Raw genomic sequence first — 19,610 nt, forward strand, 5'->3', positions numbered from 1 at the left:
GCCCATCGGGCTATTGTCAGGCTCTGCCTTTGTTGTATAGAAATGCGTGTCGCGGGTGCACTTTCCGGCTACCGAAACTCAGGTGGGGCTTGGAAGGGAAATTCATTTTCTGTGTAGACAATGGAGTCGTCCAGAGATGACTAGTCAAAGGACATTTAACGAGTTGCCCTGGACGTCGCCCTGGAACGTTCTAGACGTCGTTTCGGTCGTTACGATTCGCCGACTTGGAAATCAGACACTTAGAGCTGAAAATTTCCGCTTTCAAAAAGACAATCAATTTCCTCAGACAGAGCACACGGTATCTCAAAAAGCAACCCTTTCAACCTTAACCGAACGCGTGGCACGGAAAGTGTCATTTCTTCCTGAGTTATCATCACAGTTTGAAATCATAGTATTCACAATCCATTCCACTATCTACAGTTGCCTGCAAAGTCTCAGTATTGTGCATGTCCTCGGTCTTGCATCGGGCGGGCAAATTGTGTCACAGATTATCACCAGACTCTGCAATGGAAAAAGGCCAAAGACTCTGCAGGTCCCTGTAATTACCGCTTTAACTTGGCCTGTCGCTTCTACTGGCGCGCAGTCTGTGTCTATAGAACTCTATAAACCCGCTCGGCTGGGTCCATTCACATACAACGAACATATCTAGCGAGCTGCACAGAGCGCATAGCCGCAGTGGTGGCGTCGAGCTCTCCCACCGGATTCGGGCAATCTGGCCCGGGTTCTTGGCTCAGCAGCCCGCGGCGCTTTTAAAGATATGCGCACACTAACGTACGCCCACTCTTAAGGATGCGCTCCAATTTTCAGCGAAAGCCCTCCTAAGCGCAAGACAATGCCCGCATTCCTGCGAATTTTTGGCTGCCTGAGGCCCAGCCCTGAAGAGCAGTCAAACGCGACAAAGCCAGAGCCGGAGCGCCTGGATGGCTCGTCAGGGGGCTTGGCGACCGGGTCGCCCAATGCGCTCGCGGTTCTGACGAAGGCCGCGGTCGCGCCAGCAGTGGATGTCCTTCCGCCAACACCCAAAGAGCTGGATGCGGCGCTTTACCGGGCAAGCCAGACGGGGCGGTGCTCGGTCACTTTGGCTCAAGGAGAGAAGAGGTGAGCTCGGGCGCGGAGGCTGAGAAATGAACAGGAGCTCAAGCCTGTTAACAATCTACGCACCGGGCGTTGTTGGTGCCGGAAAGCGTATGGCCTTGCGAGTCCGGGGATGCGGAGGCGAGCGTTTTGTTGCGGTTTCCGGCGCGCGGTTTTCTGGGAACGATAGGCAACACGCTGCCATCCGCCAACTGAGACGCGCATTGCCGGGCGGCCGCACGGGGTTGCATAAGTGCGTTACTCAACATGCGCGTTGGCCTACTGCCAGCCTGCTCGCCGCCGCCTGCTTTCTACGGAAACCACCGCGTATTGGTGAAACTGGAACCCATGCCGCCCCCTTGCGCCTGTTGGCCCCGCGGCTGCTCAGGTCCAATGTGGAGTACACCACCGCGGACCAGCTGGTGAAGGACGTGCTGGACCTCCGATGGCTCGGCCAAGGTAAGTACCGTATTGGCTGTTGGCGCCGTAGCAACAAACGCAAGAGACTGCAGCGATTCTGTGTGATATATGGGGACCGTTGTGGCAGTGAGGTAGTGAGGCAACGTTGAAGCAGTGGAGAGCATGACAGCCTCACGTGAACTCAGGACGCGCTACGGCTGCACGGCACGGCGGGCACGACGTGTGAGGCCGTGCAGGGCCACACGCCAACGGTCCCGACACAAACCCGTGTCAGCATCCCAGTCGCCCTCACCATCCCGCACCTAACCCGCCTGTGCTACCCACCGACCTGCCCAACGCCACCACCGCACACGCCACCACCGCACTCGCCCACGCACCCGCCCACCCACCCCTCCAACCCTCCCTGTTTCCCCCCTCCCCCCCAGGCGCCCAGGGTGTGGTGTACGAGGGCGTGTGGCAGGGCGCCACCGTGGCCGTCAAGTTCAGCATCGTGGAGGACCTGGACACCACTGCCTACGAGCTGCTGTTCAGCCGACTGCTGTGTCACCCCAATGTGGTCACCACATTCGTGGCCAAGGTGCGGGGCGGGGCGGGGCGGGGCGGGGCGGGGCGGGGCGGGGCGGGGCGGGAGAGTGTGTTTGTGGGGTTGGGGGCCCAGGGTGGGGTGGAGGGCAGGGTGGGGCGCGGTAGGGGCTGGGGAGGAGGCAAATGCCACGAACAGCAGGAATAATAGGCATGTGCATATCGTGTATATTAATGTGCTATAGAAGCGCGCGCGTGCAAGAAAGGTCATATTTTTGTTTAGCGATTACAATTTACAGCAATTTATCTAGAATATTCGCGGACGCTGTGTGTGTGCCCTGCGCAGGTCGCTGTCCTGGACGAAAAGACCATCCACCCGCCCCAGTCACTGGAACAGGCCAACGGCGTCTGCAGCGGCTACCCGCCCAGCCGCAGCCTCAGTCGCCAACACGCACCGACGCTGACCCACGCTCAGCAGCAGCAGCAGCAGGTCTCGACTGTGGCAAGCGTCACGTCCTCAGCGCTCTACTCCCCCACGCACGCCTTCAAGAGCGGTCGTGGGAGCACCAGCAACAAGCCCGGCAACGGCAACGGCAACGGCGACAGCCCCCAGGCGCCGGCGTTGCCGCCAAGCCCCATGACCGCCGCCACCGCCGCCACAGCTGGCAATTCGCCCGTGCCGCCTCACATGCACCTGCTGCAGCACCAGAGCAGCTCCAACCTCACCGCCCAAAGCAGCGGCCGCTGCAACACCAACATTAACACCAACACCAACAACACCAACACCAACACTAACACTAACACCAGCACCAACACCAACGGCAGCAGCGCCGCCGCCGCCGGCTCCAACCACCAGCACTTGCCGCTGATGCTGACGACGGCGCCCAACCTGCCGCACGCCGGCGGCGGCGGCGGCGGCGGCTCCGCCGCCACCAGCGCCGCCGCCGCCGGCTTTGCCGGCGGCCTGATCGGCTCTGATGCGGTTAACGCGTCGCCGCCCACTCCACAGACCTACTCGCAGCCCGTGCACCAACTCAGCCGCATGTCGTCATCGCGCTCCGGCGCCCTTGCCGGCGGCGGCAGCTGCCACGCAGCCGCGCTTGCACAGCAACAACAGCAGCAACAGCAGCAGCACCAGCAGCAGCAGCAGCAGCAGCAGCTGCAGCCGCTGCAGTCGGGCCTGGCGTCTGTGACTTCAGGCAGCGGTCTGACGGGGCTGGGGCTCGCGGCGCGTGGCGACTCGTTCCACAGCGACGACGGCTTTGGCGACCCCTTCGGCCGCCGCGCCACTTTCACGGATGTACGGCAGGTCCTGGCGTCCATGGGCGCCAAGCCGGGGCACTTCATCGCGCAGATGGTGGGTGGCTGGGCGCGTGCGGGTTTGGGCGCGTGCGGGTTTGGGTTTGGGGGGTTAGACGGCTGACCCCCCTGCAGCATCCTTGGTCTCTGGTTGCTTGACTGGGAATGGTGAAGACAGCCCCCTCCTCCCCAATGTCTTAACCTTGCAACCCCCTCCTCCTCCTACCGCCGCTCCTGCCCCCCTGTCAGGTGATGGAGCACTGCGACCACGGCTCGTTGCACGCCGCCATACAGCGCGGCATCTTCAAGCCCACCAGCCGCTGGGGAGCCAAGCTGGCGCTGCGGGCGCTCATCCGCACGGTGCGCGAGGTGGCGCAGGGCATGTTCCACCTGCACTCCAACAACGTGCTGCATGGGGACCTCAAGGTGAGGGGGAGGGGGAGGGGAGGACGGGGAGGAGGGGGAGGAGGGGGAGGGGGGGAGGGGAGGGGAGGAGGGGGGCGAGGGAGGGAAGGGAGCGGGTGCGATGCGGCATGCCATGATTTGATGCACGAGGCACCCAGCGGGGCACCATATCGTTGTCAACCCCTGCACCCATCAACTGCACCTTTCCCTCCCTCCCGCCCTCTCTCCCTCCCTCCCTCTCCACTGCCTCCCGCCGCAGCCCGCCAACGTGCTGCTGATCAACAGCCGCAAGGACCGGCGCGGCTACGTGGCCAAGGTGTCAGACTTTGGGCTGGCGCAGTTCTGTGGCGCCGCGCAGGGACACATCAGCAACGCGCCCTGGGGCACGGTGAGAGCGGGAGGGCGGGGCGGGGCGGGGCGGGGCGGGGCGGGGCGGTAGAGGGGGGCGATGGGCCGAAAGCGGGCGTTTGGCACCGGCCGTAGGGTCCGCAGCGGTGTAGGCCGTCTTGAAATGATGGCTGTGCTTCCGCTTGCGCCTCACTGAACTCGTTTGTCGCCCTTTCCTTCTCCCTCTTCCCCACTGCCACTCTTCCCCTCTCCCCGCGCCTGCTGCCGCCTGCCCTTGCCGCCACGTCAGCTCGTGTACATGGCCCCTGAGCGGCTGCTGTTTGGCCAGCTGTTCCCGGCCAGTGACGTGTACGCCTTCGGAGTCATGCTGTGGTGAGTGGCGGCGTGCTGTGGGGTTGCGGTGGTGGGTCGTGCGGCTACCTGCACCGCATGAGATGAGGTGGTGGTGCTGCCTGGCCATCTCGAAAGTTTGTGGCCAACCGCCGCCGCCTGTTACTGCCAGCTGCCGTTCGCTGACGCCACCTGCTACTGCCACTGCTGACGCCACTGGCCATCTGCCACCGCTGCCGCCGCCAACGCCACTTGCCACTCTCCGCCGCCGCTGCTGCAGGGAGATGTACCACGGCGCTCGGCCGTACGAGGGAATGCACGCGGCGCAGATCGTGATGGCGTGTGCGCAGGGCACCGCATGCCTGGAGTGGGCGCCGGGTGAGGCGGCGGCGGACACGTGATGGGTTGGGTTGGGGGTTGGGGGTTGGGGGTTGGGGGTTGGGGTAGAGGCACACACGGTAGTTTGTGGGTGGGAAGACCCGCGACGTGCCTGCCGCATACCCACCGCCCTTAAGCCCCGTGCCGTCCTTGCCCCTCCACCTGCCACCTGCCACCCACCACCCACCACCCACCGCCCACACACACACACACGCACACACACACACACACACACACACACACACACACATACACACACACACTGTCTGCCCCCACCCACGCCCGCCGACAGACGCCTGCCCCGACCTGGTGGCCATCAGCCGCGCCTGCACCGCGCAGTCCCCCCACGACCGGCCCTCCTTCGAGAGCCTCATGGGGCAGCTGGCGCAGCTGGAGGCGCGGGTGCGGCTGGAGAGCGGCAGCAGGCAGAGCCTCAGCATCAGCAGGGCACCTAGCAGGTGGGGGGGAGGGGGCGTCGGGTTGTGTGTGTGGGGGGGGGGGGACTCGTGTGTTTGTTTGTGTGTATGTGTGTGTGTGTGGTGTGTGTGTGTGTGTGTGTGTGTTTGTGTGTGTGTTTGTGTGTGTGTGTGTGCGCGTGCTTGCGTTTGTGTATGTGTGTGTGTGTCTGTGTGCGGGGGGCCTGTGTGAGGGGGGCTGTGATGGTAGCGGGCCCTGCGGGGACACGTGACCGTGGAGGTCGCGCGCCCGTGCTCCTGCGCGTGCCGTGCCTTCGCTGACGGCACCTGGGCTTCCCGTGCCATCAACACACAGGCAAGCGAGTCGCCTGTCGGTGGACGTGACCTTCGCCGCGGCGGCCGCCGCCGAGGCGGCGGCAATGCGGCACAGTGTGACCGCCGCCGCCGGGCACCGCATGTCGCAGGACTCATTCGCCTACCCAGCAAGCCGCCGTACCAGTCAAGACTTCGGAACCTCTTCCGGCGCCATCGTCGCCGCGGCCGGCGGCGGCATGGGTGGCGGCGCCGCCGGCCCCGCCCTCGTGCCCGTCACGGTCATCCGAAACGGCGCCGCCGCCGCCATGCCGCCGCCGCCGCTGCTGCAGCCGCTGGCGGGGGGCGGCGGAGGCACCGCCGGCGCCACCGCCGCCGGCGCCGCCGCCGCCGCCGGCGCCATCGTCAACGCCAGCCCCATCCCGCGGTCACGTCTCAGTTTCGACACGCACGGCCGGAACAGCGCCGCCGCACACATGGGCACGCACGTGCACCATTTGTACGGCACCGGCCAGCCGTACTCGGGGTACGGCAGCGCTGCCGGCCAGCAGCCGCCGGCGGGCGCAGGCGGCCGCACTGCCGCGGGCATGGCGCCGGCCGCCTCACACGGCAGCGGCGGCAGCGGCGGCAGCGGCGGCGGCGGTGGCCAACATGCCGCGCCGGCGCGCACGGCGTCTTGCGCCTCATCCCTCGGCGTCGGCATCGGCGGCGCCAGCCATCTCGGCGGTTTTGAAATGAGTGCCGCCGGCGCTGCCAGCCGTACGCCCGCTTCCCCGCGCCACCAGCAGCCCCGCGCGACACCCATTCCGCCGCCGGGGCGTCCGGGGCCTGCGCACCCGCAGCCGCAGCCGCAGTCCCAGCCGCAGCCGCATCAGCTGCACCATGCAGGCAGCGCCGGCGCCGGCGGCGCCGCAGCCGCGCCAGGCGAGCGCGAGGCGGGGCAGCGCAGCGGCAGTAGCGGCAGTGGCGGCGCGGCGGCGGCGATTGCGGCGGCCCTGGCGGCGCAGCCTGGCATGGCTACCGCCGTCGTGGCAGAGCTGCTCGCGCGGCTGCAGGCGCAGGCGCAGGCGCAGCTGCCGCAGCTGTCGCCGCTTGCTGAGCAGCACGCGCCTGCGCCTGCACCCTCGTCGTCGGCGGCCCCTGCCACCAGCCCTCCCCAGCCGCACCGCCAAATTCGTCAGCCTGCCAGCCACTCCCCCTTCGCGCTATCGGCGGGTACGGCTGAGCCGGACGCTACAGCCGCCGCCGCCGCCGCCGCCGCCGCCGCTGCTGCCATGGGCAGCCGGGCGGCGGCGGCGGCGGCCCTGTACCACCCTAGTGCCACGACGCCCACGCCAGTGGCGGGCGCGCGCCTGGCCTCCGCCCCAGCCGCCGCCGCCGCGGCCTCCACAGCGGCTGACGGCGTTGACGGGCCCTCAAGCTCTTCCGAGCTGCTGTCTGCCGGCGCCGCCGCCGCCGCCGCCGTGGCGCCAGGAACGCCGCCGCCGGTGGCGTCGCCGCTGGCGGCGGCGACGTCCGCGCCCGCGCCTGCCGCCAGCAGGCGGCAGGGCAGCCGCGGGCCGGCGGAGCCGCTGACGCCCACGCCCACCTCGAGCGCGCCACTGCCGTCGCTCTCCAAGCAGACGTCGGCGCTGTCGGCTGTGGCGTCTATGTCGGCGTCCGTCTCGGCGGCGGTGTCGGCGGCGGCGGCGGCGGCGGCGGCGGGTGCGGCGGCGGGCTCGCGGCAGCAGTCGGGCGGGCCGCTGCCGGCGGAGCTGACGGCGGCTCCGTCGGCGCGCGAGCTGTCACTGCCCCCGTTGGTGCCGGCGCAGGCGCAGGCGCAGGCACGCGGCCCAGAGGCCGGCACCGCGGCTTGCGCCGCGGCCGCGGCTGCGGCTGCGGCGGCGGCTGCGCCGTGCGTGTTTGTGGAGGACGCGGCATCCAGCGACGGCAAGTGGGAAGCTCCCGACAGTGCAGATGGCGCAGCCTGTGGGGGAGCAGCCGTCACTGCCGGTGCCGGCCCCACCACCACTGGCACCGCCGACAGCAGCAGCAGCAGCAGTCGCGGGACATCTGAATCGCCACACAGCGCCGCCGCCGCCGGCGGCGTCACGGTCACCATCGCCACGGTACCGCAGGCCTCGGCTGCTTGCAGCCCCCTGCTACAGCCGTCAAACAGCCTTTTCAACAGCCCGCATGCTGCTGCTGCTGCTGGCGCTGCTGCTGCTGCCGGCGCTGTTGGTGCGCCTGGTGCTGCCGGTGCCGGGCTTACCCCTGGCGCGGCGGCGGCGGCTCCGGCGCGGCGGCCGCCGTCGGCTGGCTTCGGCTACCGCGGCGCCGCGGAGCGCGATGCTGCTGCGGCGGCGCTAATGGAGCTGTGTGCGGGCGTGCCCGGCGAGCTGCAGCGGCGTAGCGTCAGCGCCGGCGGCGGCTGCATTGCCTCGGGTCCGGGCGGCCTTTCGGCGGGCGAGCGAGGCGTAGGGCCGCTGGCTGCGACCAATTGGAGGGCGGTGGTGGGCGCGGCGGCGGCGGCGGCGGCGGCTGGCGGGTTGGAGTCGTACAGCGGTGTGGCGGAGGTTGAATTCGCAGTGCTGGCGTCAAGTCACTCCGCGGGCCTGCCCGCAATCAACCCTGCGTTCCTGGCGCTTCAGCAAGGGCAGCACCAGCAGCTTTTGCAGCAGCAGCAGCAGCAGCAGCAGCAGCAGCAGCAGCACCAGCAGATGATGGTGATGATGCAGCAGCACATGCCAGGGTTGGGACTGGGGCTGAGCGGGAGCGGCGGCAGTGGCAGCGGACCGCGTCGGGGGCGAAGCGCCAACCCGCCCATGCGGCGTGCTAGTGACCTGTTAGGAGTGCGCGGGAGGGAATGCCCCACTATCAAGGAGGAGCCGTCCTAGGCACTCCGCACTCTGCAAGGCAGGAAAACAACTTGGTGCCTGCTAGAGGCCCCTGTGGTTTCGGGTTACTGCAGCCATTTGATACGCGATGATCTTGTGTTGATTACTATTTTGTGCATGAGCTTCAGATTGTCTGTTTGCCACGGATGATGCAGAGAGCACGGGCAGCAGACAGCACTAATAAAGGGTTATGTAGCATTACCATATCACTGCGTGTACGTGTGTGCTGCGGCGTGTGTTCTGGCAACAGTGCATTTGAGTGGAGGACAAAGGAGCTGAGAGTGAATTCGAGCAATGTTGCAGGCCCCGCCGGACGCGTCAGCTAGCATGCATTCGCGTCTGCCGCTGCTGCTGGCGCATGCAGGCGCACGGCCCACTCCGCAAAGGACTAGCTAGGCTTGTGTGATTGCTTGGTCACATGCCAAGGACTAGGATTGCGCGACTATAGCATGCTGGCGGCGATGGCACTGCAGCGCGCGAGATGTCGCGAAGTCGTCCGAAGTCATCTGCTTATTAAGGAAGGAGTTGATTTGTTAGTAAGCGCTGCGAGCTCAGGGGATTCGCAAAGCTAGCTAGGGAAGGGAAGAACAAGGCGTTGGCTGTAGCGGCGGCAGCTTTTGAGGTGGCCCTTGCCCTTAGCAGCTTACGCATTGCAATGTGAACGTTGAGATGCGTGAGTTTACCGCCAAGGACTGTGTTTTTGGCTTCCGTTAAGTTGAACGGGGCAGGAAACGCGCATGCTGGCGATTTTTGCCGCCGCTAAGTCGCTGCCTCTCAGTCGCTATCGTAAGGAAATGAATTAGCATGCAGCAGCGCGCCTCAGGTTGATTGATTTGCTTGGGGTTTAATTCAAAGGCGGTGTGCGTAGGCTGTGAGCACGATACAAGGGCGAGGGGAGCGAGGGTATGCAGGCGCCATTCCTGTCACCTAGCGAGGCCGCTCAGCCGCGGGATTTTTGTGAGAGTGAGAGAGATGGCGTGCTAACGAGGGCGTGCGGGGCGTGATGGGCCTGGCAGTGAGGTGCGGTCTGTGGCTACCGGTAATAAGCGGTTGCAAGTCCTCGGAAGCCGTAGCTGTGAGTTCGCGACCGGTCTTGTAGGCCGTGACGGCCTACCTGGCGTGCATATCTACGGTACCGGGCCGCGCGAATGCCGTGTGAAGGTGGGATGGCAGTGTGGGGCTGCTGGCTCGACGCATGAGGGTGTGGATAAGAGCCCGAAGCGAGCGATGAGAGCGAGTCAGCGGCGGTTTTACAATGCACGCAATGACGTTTTATTATCGGCTGCGGTTGGCACTTGGCCAGCCCACCCACGGGACTTCGGCTTGCTTGCGTAATCGTGCTGCCGCGCGTCTCGCACGAGCATGTCGCGTTGCTGACGAGTGGTGTGTAGGGGGCGGCGGATTTACTGGTTGGCCCCAAGATGGAGGGGCCGGAGGCCCGGCCCGAGCGCGTTCACTCGTGTGCAGCGTGTGCAAAACTCGGAGGGGCAAGCGGCGGCATGGGCACTGGGTACCCTAGGGCGATGGCGGGAGCGGGCCCAGCCTCATGTGGGTGCGGGCCCAACCGATTCCGAGCGTCCGGGGAGGCAGGCACGCAGGCAGGTGTGTTGCACGCAAGAGTAAGCAGCAGGCAAAGGGGTTGACGCGTGCGACGCGCGTCGCTCGGATGGAGCGGAGCTGTCCCACACACGCCGGCTGTTGGAGCCAGCGCCAAGGCGAGGCGGCTGGGTACAGGGCCTGGGTGCAGAGGCATGATTGTGGGAACGGAGGCAGTACTTCTTCCGTTGATTTCCATGCGAGGGGAACCGCACATCTTGTTGTTGATTGAAAAGGCGCAGCCGATCCCAGTGCTGCCAGGGCAAGTCTCACCGGCAAGGGAGGAAGGAGCCTTGATGCCCCGCGAGCACATGGCTGATGGTTTTGGTGAAGGCAAGGGTTGGCGGTGGTTTCACGAGCCATGGAAAGTGGAGGGGGTGGGTAAAAGCTGCATGGGCGCTGTCCAGCAGGGGCTACGACGGTTTACGCCTGCGCGTGGATTGGCGCGCAATGGATTCACGTTTGCCTGGCATTCATGAGAGTGCAGGGTGCAGTCAAGCATCCTGTAGCTTGTATGTGTATGTATGGAAGTGTCAGTTGGGTGCGTACGATTATTGCGGTTTTGATGCGTCCGCCGGCAGTGTCATCGAAAACTCCAAAAGATCCTGAAGATGACCGGCCGTGTGCTTGTTCGCGACCACCTCCCAATCAATGATACAAGCAAACCAAAATGACGTTCATTGTATCGCGGGGCACTTTCTGTTTTGTTTCTGCGTTTGCGTGTTTTTAGCGTGTTTTGAGCGTGGTTTTGAACGTGCCTTTGTCCTGGATTGTTCAAGATGACGAAGTTAGGACCCGTCTTGTCGTTGTGTTGTTGCATTCGGGCGCCTGTAAGAGCTGAGTAGGCTTTGCTTTGGCTGACGTGTTGAGCTTGGGAATGTAAACTCCGTGCAGACAATCACAACACTTCTCTTTACAGGAACTACTACACATCACAGCAGGATCACAGCACTTGTTTCCTGGTGCACGTGTCGATTGGCGGCGAGTGACGTGACTAGTTTGTTAGCTGCGGGTTAGCACGGACTGTGCACCCCACCCAACCGGCCACGTCCGGATTTGCGGGGATGCCAAAGGCCCCCAACATAGAGGCGTGTGCTTAGTAGGCGCCCGCGTCAAGGTGGCTGGGTTGATAACGACCCGGGAGGGGAGGGCTCAGCCGCATAGCAAACTTCCAGCCAGCCAGCAACTTTTCGGTACAGTGACTCCGGCGTTCGACCAGCCGCGCACTCCTGCCCTGCCGTTGCAAATTGTTTGCCATCTTCTGGGGTCTGGGAATTAGCTGCACCCTGCGGGACTTCACCAACCTGCCTTGACACTGTCCCATCGCACACTCATCTCCCGGACATAGACGGGGTCGGTTTGTACAGGCACGGCCCGCCGTAATGTGTCCAGCCAGCCACGCCCCGCTGTCAAGCACAAGCACAGACAGCACTAAACCAAAACAGCAGGAAATCCCCCAGTCAGAACGCTCCTCACTGCTGCGGCCTACCACATACTGTGCGGTGCTATGCTCGCCTGCAAATACCCTTTTTGTCGACCCACACACGCAGGCAGGCAGGCACGGACAAGCGCAACGCTTGAGGGGCCATGGCTCAGGACGGCGGACGTGGGGGGTGGGGTGGCAGAGGCGGGCGCGGGCGCGGGGTGGGTGGGGATGGGGGGTTGCGGGCACTGGGGGCGGGGTGGGCGGGTGGGCTGCGCACGGTGCGGCGGCCGAGTGGCAAGGTACGACGTCGTGATGGGAAGCAGGGTTCTCCAGCCAGGAGCAATCCAGGACTTTTTAGGGGGTAGGGCAAAAAGCGCAGGAGATTTTTTGGGGATCCCTCCTGCGGAGCAGGAGGGATTAGGCCCCCGCCAGGGGGCGGCTCCTGGCACGGGTAGGAGGGCCTGGCGGGCCCTCCTCCTGGCTGCCAGGAGCATTTCAGGCTTAAACCATAGGTGCACTCCTGCCACCCCGAGCATGGGCCCGAGGGGTCGAGGTGTCCTGATCGACAAGAACGCATTCCCCAGCGAACACGCATTCCTCAGCAAAACATGCATGTTTTTATGGGGTTTGGGGGGCTGATTTTCGCAAAAATTCCCGGGCTAGGGGAGAAGCTTTTTGGTTACCGTGCATTGTCTTGCCCATCGCACAGCGCTAGAGGAGGGTGGTGACCTGACGCTGGCGCAGGAGTTGGACCTGGAGGAGCTGGGCTGGGGGTTCTGAAGGTGTACGTGGTGGCAAAAGGGAAGCGCACGTAGCAAAACTGAGGCAGCTATCCGGGGCTGGGAAAAAATACTATACATACAGGAGTAGCTGGGGCAAGCGCTCCTGGCGCGCAGGAGATTTTAGGGCCCCCGCAGGGGGCCCTTCCTGGCAGCGCCAGGAAGGGGATCGGGGCGTACTTCATACATGGCAGGGGTTTTTAGAAAACCTGTGTATAACCCTGATGGGAAGGCGTGGCATGCGTGTGCACAGAGGGAGCGTGCTGTCACTGCAACCTTAGGACGCATGTGTGTGCTAGGGGTACGCGGTGCCAGGTGCGGCGCGTGGGAGTGTGACAGGCCGTGATGGAAAGATGGAAAGACATGAGCGGAGACAAGGCCCAGGGGACAGAGGCAAACCAGTCACGGCCAAAGCCGCTGAAGCGCAACCAGAGCTTGCGCCTAGGACAGGCGACCACTCTCACAAACCGTTACACACCGCCCTCGTGCGCGGCCTTGCGCCAAGCAAACCTCATCTGCCATTCCGGCGTGGAAGGGAACTGCAAACTTCCCCTTGACCTGCTGCCACTCCACGACCAAGTTGGGAGCCGTCGCACACAACCATACAATATGTTGTCAATACTAACAACCAACCTCGCCTGCAAGAGACCAAACGGGTGTTGCGTACAGCTTTTGTTTGAGTGTCTGACACCACCTCAACATACACAACCCGACAGCTCAAAACACAAATCGTCTCATCTCCCTTACCACAACCTTCCTATTATCGACGTGCGTTCCTGTCTCTATACTATTTTAGACTCGGCATGAGACACACTTGCTGGCTTTCCTACACACCGCAATACAGCCAGCGGCAACCAAGGCGCCAGCCACGCACGCAGCACCATTGCCATCATCTCCGTCCGCCCTCCTGCTCCCGGCCGCCGCCCTGCTGCTGCTGCCGCGCCGCCAGCAGCTCTGCCGTACTCGTGTACGGCACCACGGGCTGCTCGGGCGCCGTGTCAGCCCCCACGTGCTGGAACTTCTCCAGCACGCCCTTGACACCCCCCACCACCTCCCCAATCACCCTGCCCAGCCCCTCCGCCGCGTCGGCGTGGGCAGTAGCTGGCGGACCCGCCGGACTCATGTCCTGCCGCTGCCGCCTCTCCCGCTCCCGCTCCCGCTCCTGCTTCTGCTTGTCGTGCTTGCGATCGCGATCAGCGCCGCCACGGTCCTCGCCGTCGCGGTCGCGGTCGCCGCCGCCACTGCCGCCGCCACTGCCGCCGCCACTGCCGCCGCCACTGCCGCCGCCACTGCCGCCGCCGCCGACCCGCAGGTTGCGCAGGGTGGGGGTGGGTGGGGTGCGGGTTGTGCGGGTCCCTGCGCTACAGTCGACCTCGCTCGCTCGCGCAACCCACTTATGCCTCCGCCCGCAGCACCTGCGTGGCGCTACTGCTGCTACTGCTGCGTGGCGCTACTGCCGCTACTGTTGCTTGGCGCTACTGCTGCTACTGTTTCGGCCGCCGCTGGCAGGCGCACCCACCGCTGCGGCTGCAGCTACTGCAGCTGTACCGCCGCCACCAGCCCCTGCTGCAGTTGTTACTGCCGCGCCACCACTGCTGCGCCGCCGCCAGCTACTGCCTCAACCACCCTGCCACGCACGCTGGCGCAGACGCCATCGTGCCCATCAAGCGCGGGCGGGCCAGAGCCGGCCGGCCTGGCGGTTAAAGATCTGGTGAACGGGAAAATGCGTTGGAGCAGGAAAGCATAGGAGTCAAGCGACATCGGATGGAGTAGGAGGAGTAGGAGAAGGAGTGGGCGGGGCAGAGCACAGGAACAGACGCAAGGGCCGCATACCAACATGGTGCCGTGCCACATACAGGCACACGTGCGCCGCCGCAAACGCGGGGGGGGGCTTTCATGGGACTCATGGGACATGCTGTACTGTGTTGATGATCATGATGCTGGGCCACTGACATGCGTGGGCCGATAACCCCGTTCACGACCCCCAGTAGCGCTGGCCCCGTCAACCCACCGTCACCACCGCATGCACCTCACCTGCACCCCTTACGAAGGCGCCGCCAGCGGCCCCCGCCTCGCCGCAGCCCACACAGGCCGCTGCCATAGCCGCCCGCCGCAGTGCTGATGCGGTCAAGCTGCAATAAGCAAGGGCCCCGGCCCAGCAGGCGCGCAGCCCGCTGTGGCGCCGCCGCCGCGTCCCCGGCTGCCACTGGTTGCGGCAGCACCCCATGAGGGAATATAGCTGGGCGCCTTGGGCTTGGGCGGGCACCTGTGTCAAGGGTTCATAATACATCATAACAAACACAATCGCAGCAGCGAGATCGTAAGAGCGGCGGCGGCAGCAGCAGCAGCAGACGGATTGGGTGTTACCGATGCGCCGAGCCACCGACAGAGCTAGCAAGCTGTGCAAGCAACTGCCTACCTTATCCTACCTGGTGGACCTGAGTGCGGCGGTGACCTTGCGGCAGCGGTCCTGCCTGTTGGACAGCCACCAGCAGGAGCAAGGGGGCACAGGTGGATGTGCATGTTGGGAGGAAGGGTGGTTGGAGGCGGCGGCACGTAGGGAAAGCGGCCGCAGCAGGCGGCGGTTGGGCACAGCAAACGTCAGGGGGGCAGGAGTGAAACAGCAGAGTTCAGGCGGGGTTGTGTTCACCATGCGGAGGCGGCAGGAGGGACACGGCGGAAGCGGTGTGCCCAGCCTCCATACATGGCACCGCACGCTCGCTCGCGGCAGCACACACCTGCACGTACGTACGGGCGAAACCATCTCGCACACCGTCACCGGCACACCAGGCGGCGCCGCCGCCGGGCGGCAGCTGCTGCCAGCTCCCAGCGGCCGCCTGACAGCCGCCCTTAGTGCGTGGTCGCCGTCGGCCGCCCCGTCCTGGCAGTAGCACCTGCCCCGTCCTGGCAGTAGCACCTGCCCCGTCCTGGCAGTAGCACCTGCCCCGTCCTGGCAGTAGCACCTGCCCCGTCCTGGCAGTAGCACCTGCACCGGCGGCAGTAGCACCTGCACCGTCCTGGCAGTAGCACCTGCACCGGCGGCAGTAGCACCTGCACCGGCGGCAGTAGCACCTGCACCAGCGGCTGCGCTGCTGCAGCTGCTGCGGCGTGCGGGATGCCAACATGGCCATCATATGGTGTGCAGGCGGGTGCAGTTGCCGTTGCGGCAAGAACGGCGCCAGGCCGACGCCGCAGCGGCAGTAGCAGACACCCGCAGCCATGCCAGCCCCGCCATCCAACAATAATCAGGTTACGCCAAACTCGTTGCCGCCCACCACTGCTTGACGCCACCTCCCCACTGCCTTGCCACAGTGTGCCGGAGGCCTGTCCAACACTCCGGTCCCCGGGGTTCAACCCAACACCGGCCGGCATCCGGTCAGCGGCGAAGCGCCACGCCGACAAAACTTTCGCAGGCAACGAGGTCGCTCGTCAGGTTCGGACACACACATACGCACACATACAGCAGGCGCAACCTGCAATGCAGCATCCCCGTACACCACCAGTGACCACTTCCCGCAACGTGCGCCGATTGCCTCAACCGCGCCGCAAGTGGGCGCTGGGCGGGGTTTATTTGGGGCGCGACGTTTGGCCCGCCGCGCTGCTTGTTTCATCACAGCCGCCTCTCACTCGTGCGTGACGAGCTCGGCATTATTGTAGCCATGATCGAATGCACAATCAAAACCTTGCAGCCGCACAGGCCGACACATCCGGATGCAAAATGCGCACCACGCATGCACGCAAAAGCCATGTTACCCCACTCGATGCGCTGTTGGCCACGAATGCGCCATCGTAATCACGCACCGCCGGTGACGGTGCAGCAGGCGGCGCGCATGCCCCCCATGCCCCCCATGCCGACCTACTTGCTCCATCACATGGGCCCGTACAACTGCTCGTGCTCCCACAGCGCCCTGTCGTACTCCTGCGTCACCTCGCAGCCGCACCCGTACCCCGGCAGCCGCTGGCGGCTGAAGGCCGGCAGCCGTGTGTGGCCCTCCAGCCCGCTCCAGTCAAAGTCCACGAACCGGACCTGGGCCTGCAGCTCGCTCCTGCTGCCGCTGCTGCCGCCGCTCGCCGCCGCGTCCCCACCACCGCCGCCCTCAGCACCGCCGCCCCCAGCACCGCCGCCAATGCCGCTGCGCGCCGCCGCCGCCGCCGCGTCGTCGTCGTCGCGCGGCAGCCGCACCATGACGTTGGCCTGCCGCAGGTCGGCGTGTACGCCCGTGAGACCGCGGTCCGCGTCCACGACCACGGCATGCGCCCGGGCCAGCGCCGCCACCACCGCGCCTTGCAGCTGCCGCTTCTGCTTCTGCTGCAGGCTGTAGAACATGACCCAGCCGTCCTCCGCCGCCAGCTGCTCCATCACCAGCATCGTCAGGCCGCACGGCAGCACCTGCTCCAGCAGCACCTGCGGCGCCAAGCCCGCCGCCGCCCAGGCGCGGTGCACTCGGACAGCGTCCGCGCTCATGCGCCCGAACTTGACCGCCACTGCCACCGCCGGGTCGGACGTTGTTGCTGCCACCACTGAAGCTGCTGCGGGAGCCGCGCCGCACTGCTGCCGTACTTCGCCGGCCGCTGCTGGGAGCAGCGGCGGCGGTGGCCTGCATGCATGCGCGGCAAAGTAAGAGCATGCAACGGCGGAGGTATAGCGTCAACGAGTGTGGCCTGCCTTCTGCCCAGACATCACAAATCAAGGACGCCCAAGAGGATTGAAGCACGACGTACGCCGAGCGAGCGTCCCTGACCGTCCCGTCCTGCTGCACACGACCAAGCCGTACATAACGACCCGTGCGGTTCACCCCGCCCGCCGTCCTCTTACACACCTTTGGTACATGGCGAAGTACAGCGGGTTGTATACGCCCGCCCCAATCTGCCGCACGTCCGTGAAGCCCGTCCCCGGGCGCAGCGGGTACGGCAGCTGCAGCGACGGCTCGCGCAGCGGCACCACCCCGCGCCGCATCGCGGTCGCATCCACCTCCCCACCTGCCGACGCTGCCGGCGATGACAACGCCGCCGGCGCGGACCCCGCCGCCGCCGGAGCCAACGCAGCCGGGGCCGAGGCACAGGCCGCGGGTGCGGCAGCAGCGGGCTGCTGTAGCAAGCGGCGGCACGCGGCCTTCAACAGCCCGATGCCGTCCTTCAGAGCCCGCAGCACGAGCGCCAGACAGATCATGTGGTCTGCGGCATGGGCGGGGGCACGGCGTACGTCGAGCGCACAATAATGTTCCTAATCAAATAATGTTCCTAATCAAACAAAGGCCGGAAGCTAGCCATAGATGTGGCGCGCGCTCTTATGAGGAGTGCGTGCGCGCGAGCATTCGTTCCCCGAACACACTCGCTCACCGGGCTGGAAGCGGTGCATACTGAACAGGTGCAGGTAGGGCGTGAGCGGCTCGCACACCACGGTGGCGTCTGCCGGCGACGCCAACGCCGACACGCGCAGGTGCGGCCCCACTAGCTCCACGAACAGCACGGGCAGCACCGTGTGCCGCACCAGCTCCGCCAGCTTGGGATTGGCCAGGGCCAATTGGTACTGGCGCTGGCCCTGGAGATAGGGGTCGCCCTGAGTGCCGATCTGCAGGGCGGGAGGCAGGCGGCGGCAGGTAGGGTTGATTGGCAGTTCAAGCCAACGCGTGTGCAGGTTAGTTGTTGCATGTGGATGTCATAATGAGTTGCGTGCGTCCGCAGCAGTCTGGCTGACTGGCTCGGGCATACATGCAAGGTAGCAGGGAGTGAGCGGGCAGGAGCAGCAGCACACAGAGGTAGGCAGGCGCCTTGACACATGCATGGCTACCGCTGCCGTCGCGGCTACGCACCTCCAACTTGACCACCTGGATGTACACCGGCAGCAGCCGAGCTGCTGAAGACGCTGCCGGCCCGCCGACCCGGCACAGCAGGCTCCCGTCCGTCGCGTTATACTCTGAGCCGGGGATCGGATGGTGGGGCTCGATGCACTCGCCGAGGTACTCACTGAGCATGTCGCTGAACGCTGCCGTGCGCGCCGCCACGTCAGTGAAGCTCTCGGCCATGTCTATGCACAGCCTGTGATTGGGCAGGATTGCGCGGGCCACGCGTTGGGTTCGTTGCGCGATCCAATCTGTCTTCACATCCTGGCGCTCAGGCCTTGCACAGTCGCATGCCGCCGACTCGAGACCCCGCTGGTAGGTACCCAGCCAGGCGACAAGCCCATGTTGCCCACGTTTGCTCTCCCCCCCTCACACACACACACACACACACACACACACACACACACACACACCTGAGCATGCGCCCCATCTCTCCTCCCTTCCACTCCTTACAACGACACCCGTACTAACCACCTACTGGCCGCCCGGCTACGTTACCTTGACGCCATCTCACAGTCTACACTTGATGGGGGCACGCCGTCTGCGCCGCCACCGCCGCGGCCCTTAAGCGCCGCACTGAAGAGCCCCACCAGCTTATCTAGCACTCCGTCGTACAAAGCCACCGGCAGGGCTTTGGTCGGCCCAACGCCGGCGCTTGGCCGAAAGCACCGGAAGAAGGCGAGGTTGTCTTTTTTTGACCACGACTTGCTGTCGGCCAGTTCTGAGGGACATGGCAGCGCCTCGAGCTGTTGCTGCAGCCGGGAGCCTGCGATTCAACAGGTGTTGAAGCTACTACTTCCGCCTCCACTGCCAGGTTGCGGCAAACACATGTGGAGCGAGGCCCCTCTCCACTCACGTTCTTGCTCAGCGCCAGCAGCCTTGGCTGCAGGTGCAATGCCAACAGGACACAGACACCTTAGGGAATGCTCAAATCACGCGGAAGGGCAGAGGACCGCTGTCAGCATTGCGAGCGGCCATGTACCAGCAGGTGGAAAGCCAGGTGTACGGGAAACGGGGAAACCGCTCCAACCGCTCACCGCCGCTCGACTGTCGCAGTTCCTTCTCTTTGTCGCGCAGCTGCTCTTTCTTCTTGCGCAGCTGCTCCTCCTCCTTGCGCAGGTACTCCTCCTCCTTGCGCAGGTACTCCTCCTCCTTGCGCAGGTACTCCTCCCTCTTACGCAGGTGCTGCAGCGTTGCGTGCGCTGCGTCCACCTGCTTGTCCCAAAATTGCTGCTTGGCCAGTTGCTGCTGCTGGAGCTGAGCCTGCACGTCGTCGAGCTCCTCGAGGATCTTTCGCGCACGCGGCCACAGTTCGTCCTCGACCGCCTTTTCCTTCTCTATATCCTTCATGGTCTTGTCAATTTCAGACGTGGTCTTTTCTATATCCTTCATGGTCTTGTCAATTTCAGACGTGGTCTTTTCTATATCCTTCATGGTCTTGTCAATTTCAGACGTGGTCTTCTCAATTTCTCTAGCGACTTCTGCGAGTTCGTTGGCGCGAGAACGCTTCATGATACTTGCAACGCACTGTAAAGCACAGTAAGATGTTATTTTATCTAGTGACAAACGGGGCGCCACCGATATCC

General features: G+C 64.9%; 3 protein-coding genes across 3 annotated transcripts; 1 reads left to right on the forward strand and 2 right to left on the reverse strand.

Moving 5' to 3' along the window:
• The first annotated feature begins 141 nt into the window (after positions 1-141).
• On the forward strand, positions 142-10,871 carry CHLRE_06g293300v5 (uncharacterized protein). The gene is made up of 10 exons (XM_043063459.1): positions 142-1,098; positions 1,463-1,533; positions 1,920-2,071; positions 2,363-3,373; positions 3,565-3,741; positions 3,980-4,108; positions 4,358-4,440; positions 4,679-4,776; positions 5,069-5,234; positions 5,548-10,871. The coding sequence occupies exons 1-10, from the start codon at positions 833-835 to the stop codon at positions 8,378-8,380; spliced, it is 4,986 nt and encodes a 1,661-aa protein (XP_042924165.1). The 5' UTR covers positions 142-832; the 3' UTR covers positions 8,381-10,871.
• Positions 10,872-12,249: 1,378 nt separating this feature from the next.
• Positions 12,250-14,935, reverse strand: CHLRE_06g293350v5 (uncharacterized protein). The gene is made up of 4 exons (XM_043063460.1): positions 14,920-14,935; positions 14,611-14,655; positions 14,216-14,447; positions 12,250-13,889 (listed from the first exon to the last, which is right to left on the reverse strand). The coding sequence occupies exon 4, from the start codon at positions 13,302-13,304 to the stop codon at positions 13,071-13,073; it is 234 nt and encodes a 77-aa protein (XP_042924166.1). The 5' UTR covers positions 13,305-13,889; positions 14,216-14,447; positions 14,611-14,655; positions 14,920-14,935; the 3' UTR covers positions 12,250-13,070.
• A 94-nt stretch (positions 14,936-15,029) lies between these two features.
• Positions 15,030-19,605, reverse strand: CHLRE_06g293362v5 (uncharacterized protein). The gene is made up of 7 exons (XM_043063461.1): positions 19,062-19,605; positions 18,881-18,907; positions 18,523-18,790; positions 17,995-18,220; positions 17,522-17,753; positions 17,002-17,356; positions 15,030-16,779 (listed from the first exon to the last, which is right to left on the reverse strand). Exons 1-7 carry the CDS (start codon positions 19,456-19,458, stop codon positions 16,050-16,052), a joined length of 2,235 nt encoding a protein of 744 aa, XP_042924167.1. The 5' UTR covers positions 19,459-19,605; the 3' UTR covers positions 15,030-16,049.
• Between the last annotated feature and the right edge of the window lie 5 nt (positions 19,606-19,610).

Source organism: Chlamydomonas reinhardtii, chromosome 6 (assembly GCF_000002595.2).
Source record: "Chlamydomonas reinhardtii strain CC-503 cw92 mt+ chromosome 6, whole genome shotgun sequence".
Taxonomy (NCBI): Eukaryota; Viridiplantae; Chlorophyta; class Chlorophyceae; order Chlamydomonadales; family Chlamydomonadaceae; genus Chlamydomonas; species Chlamydomonas reinhardtii.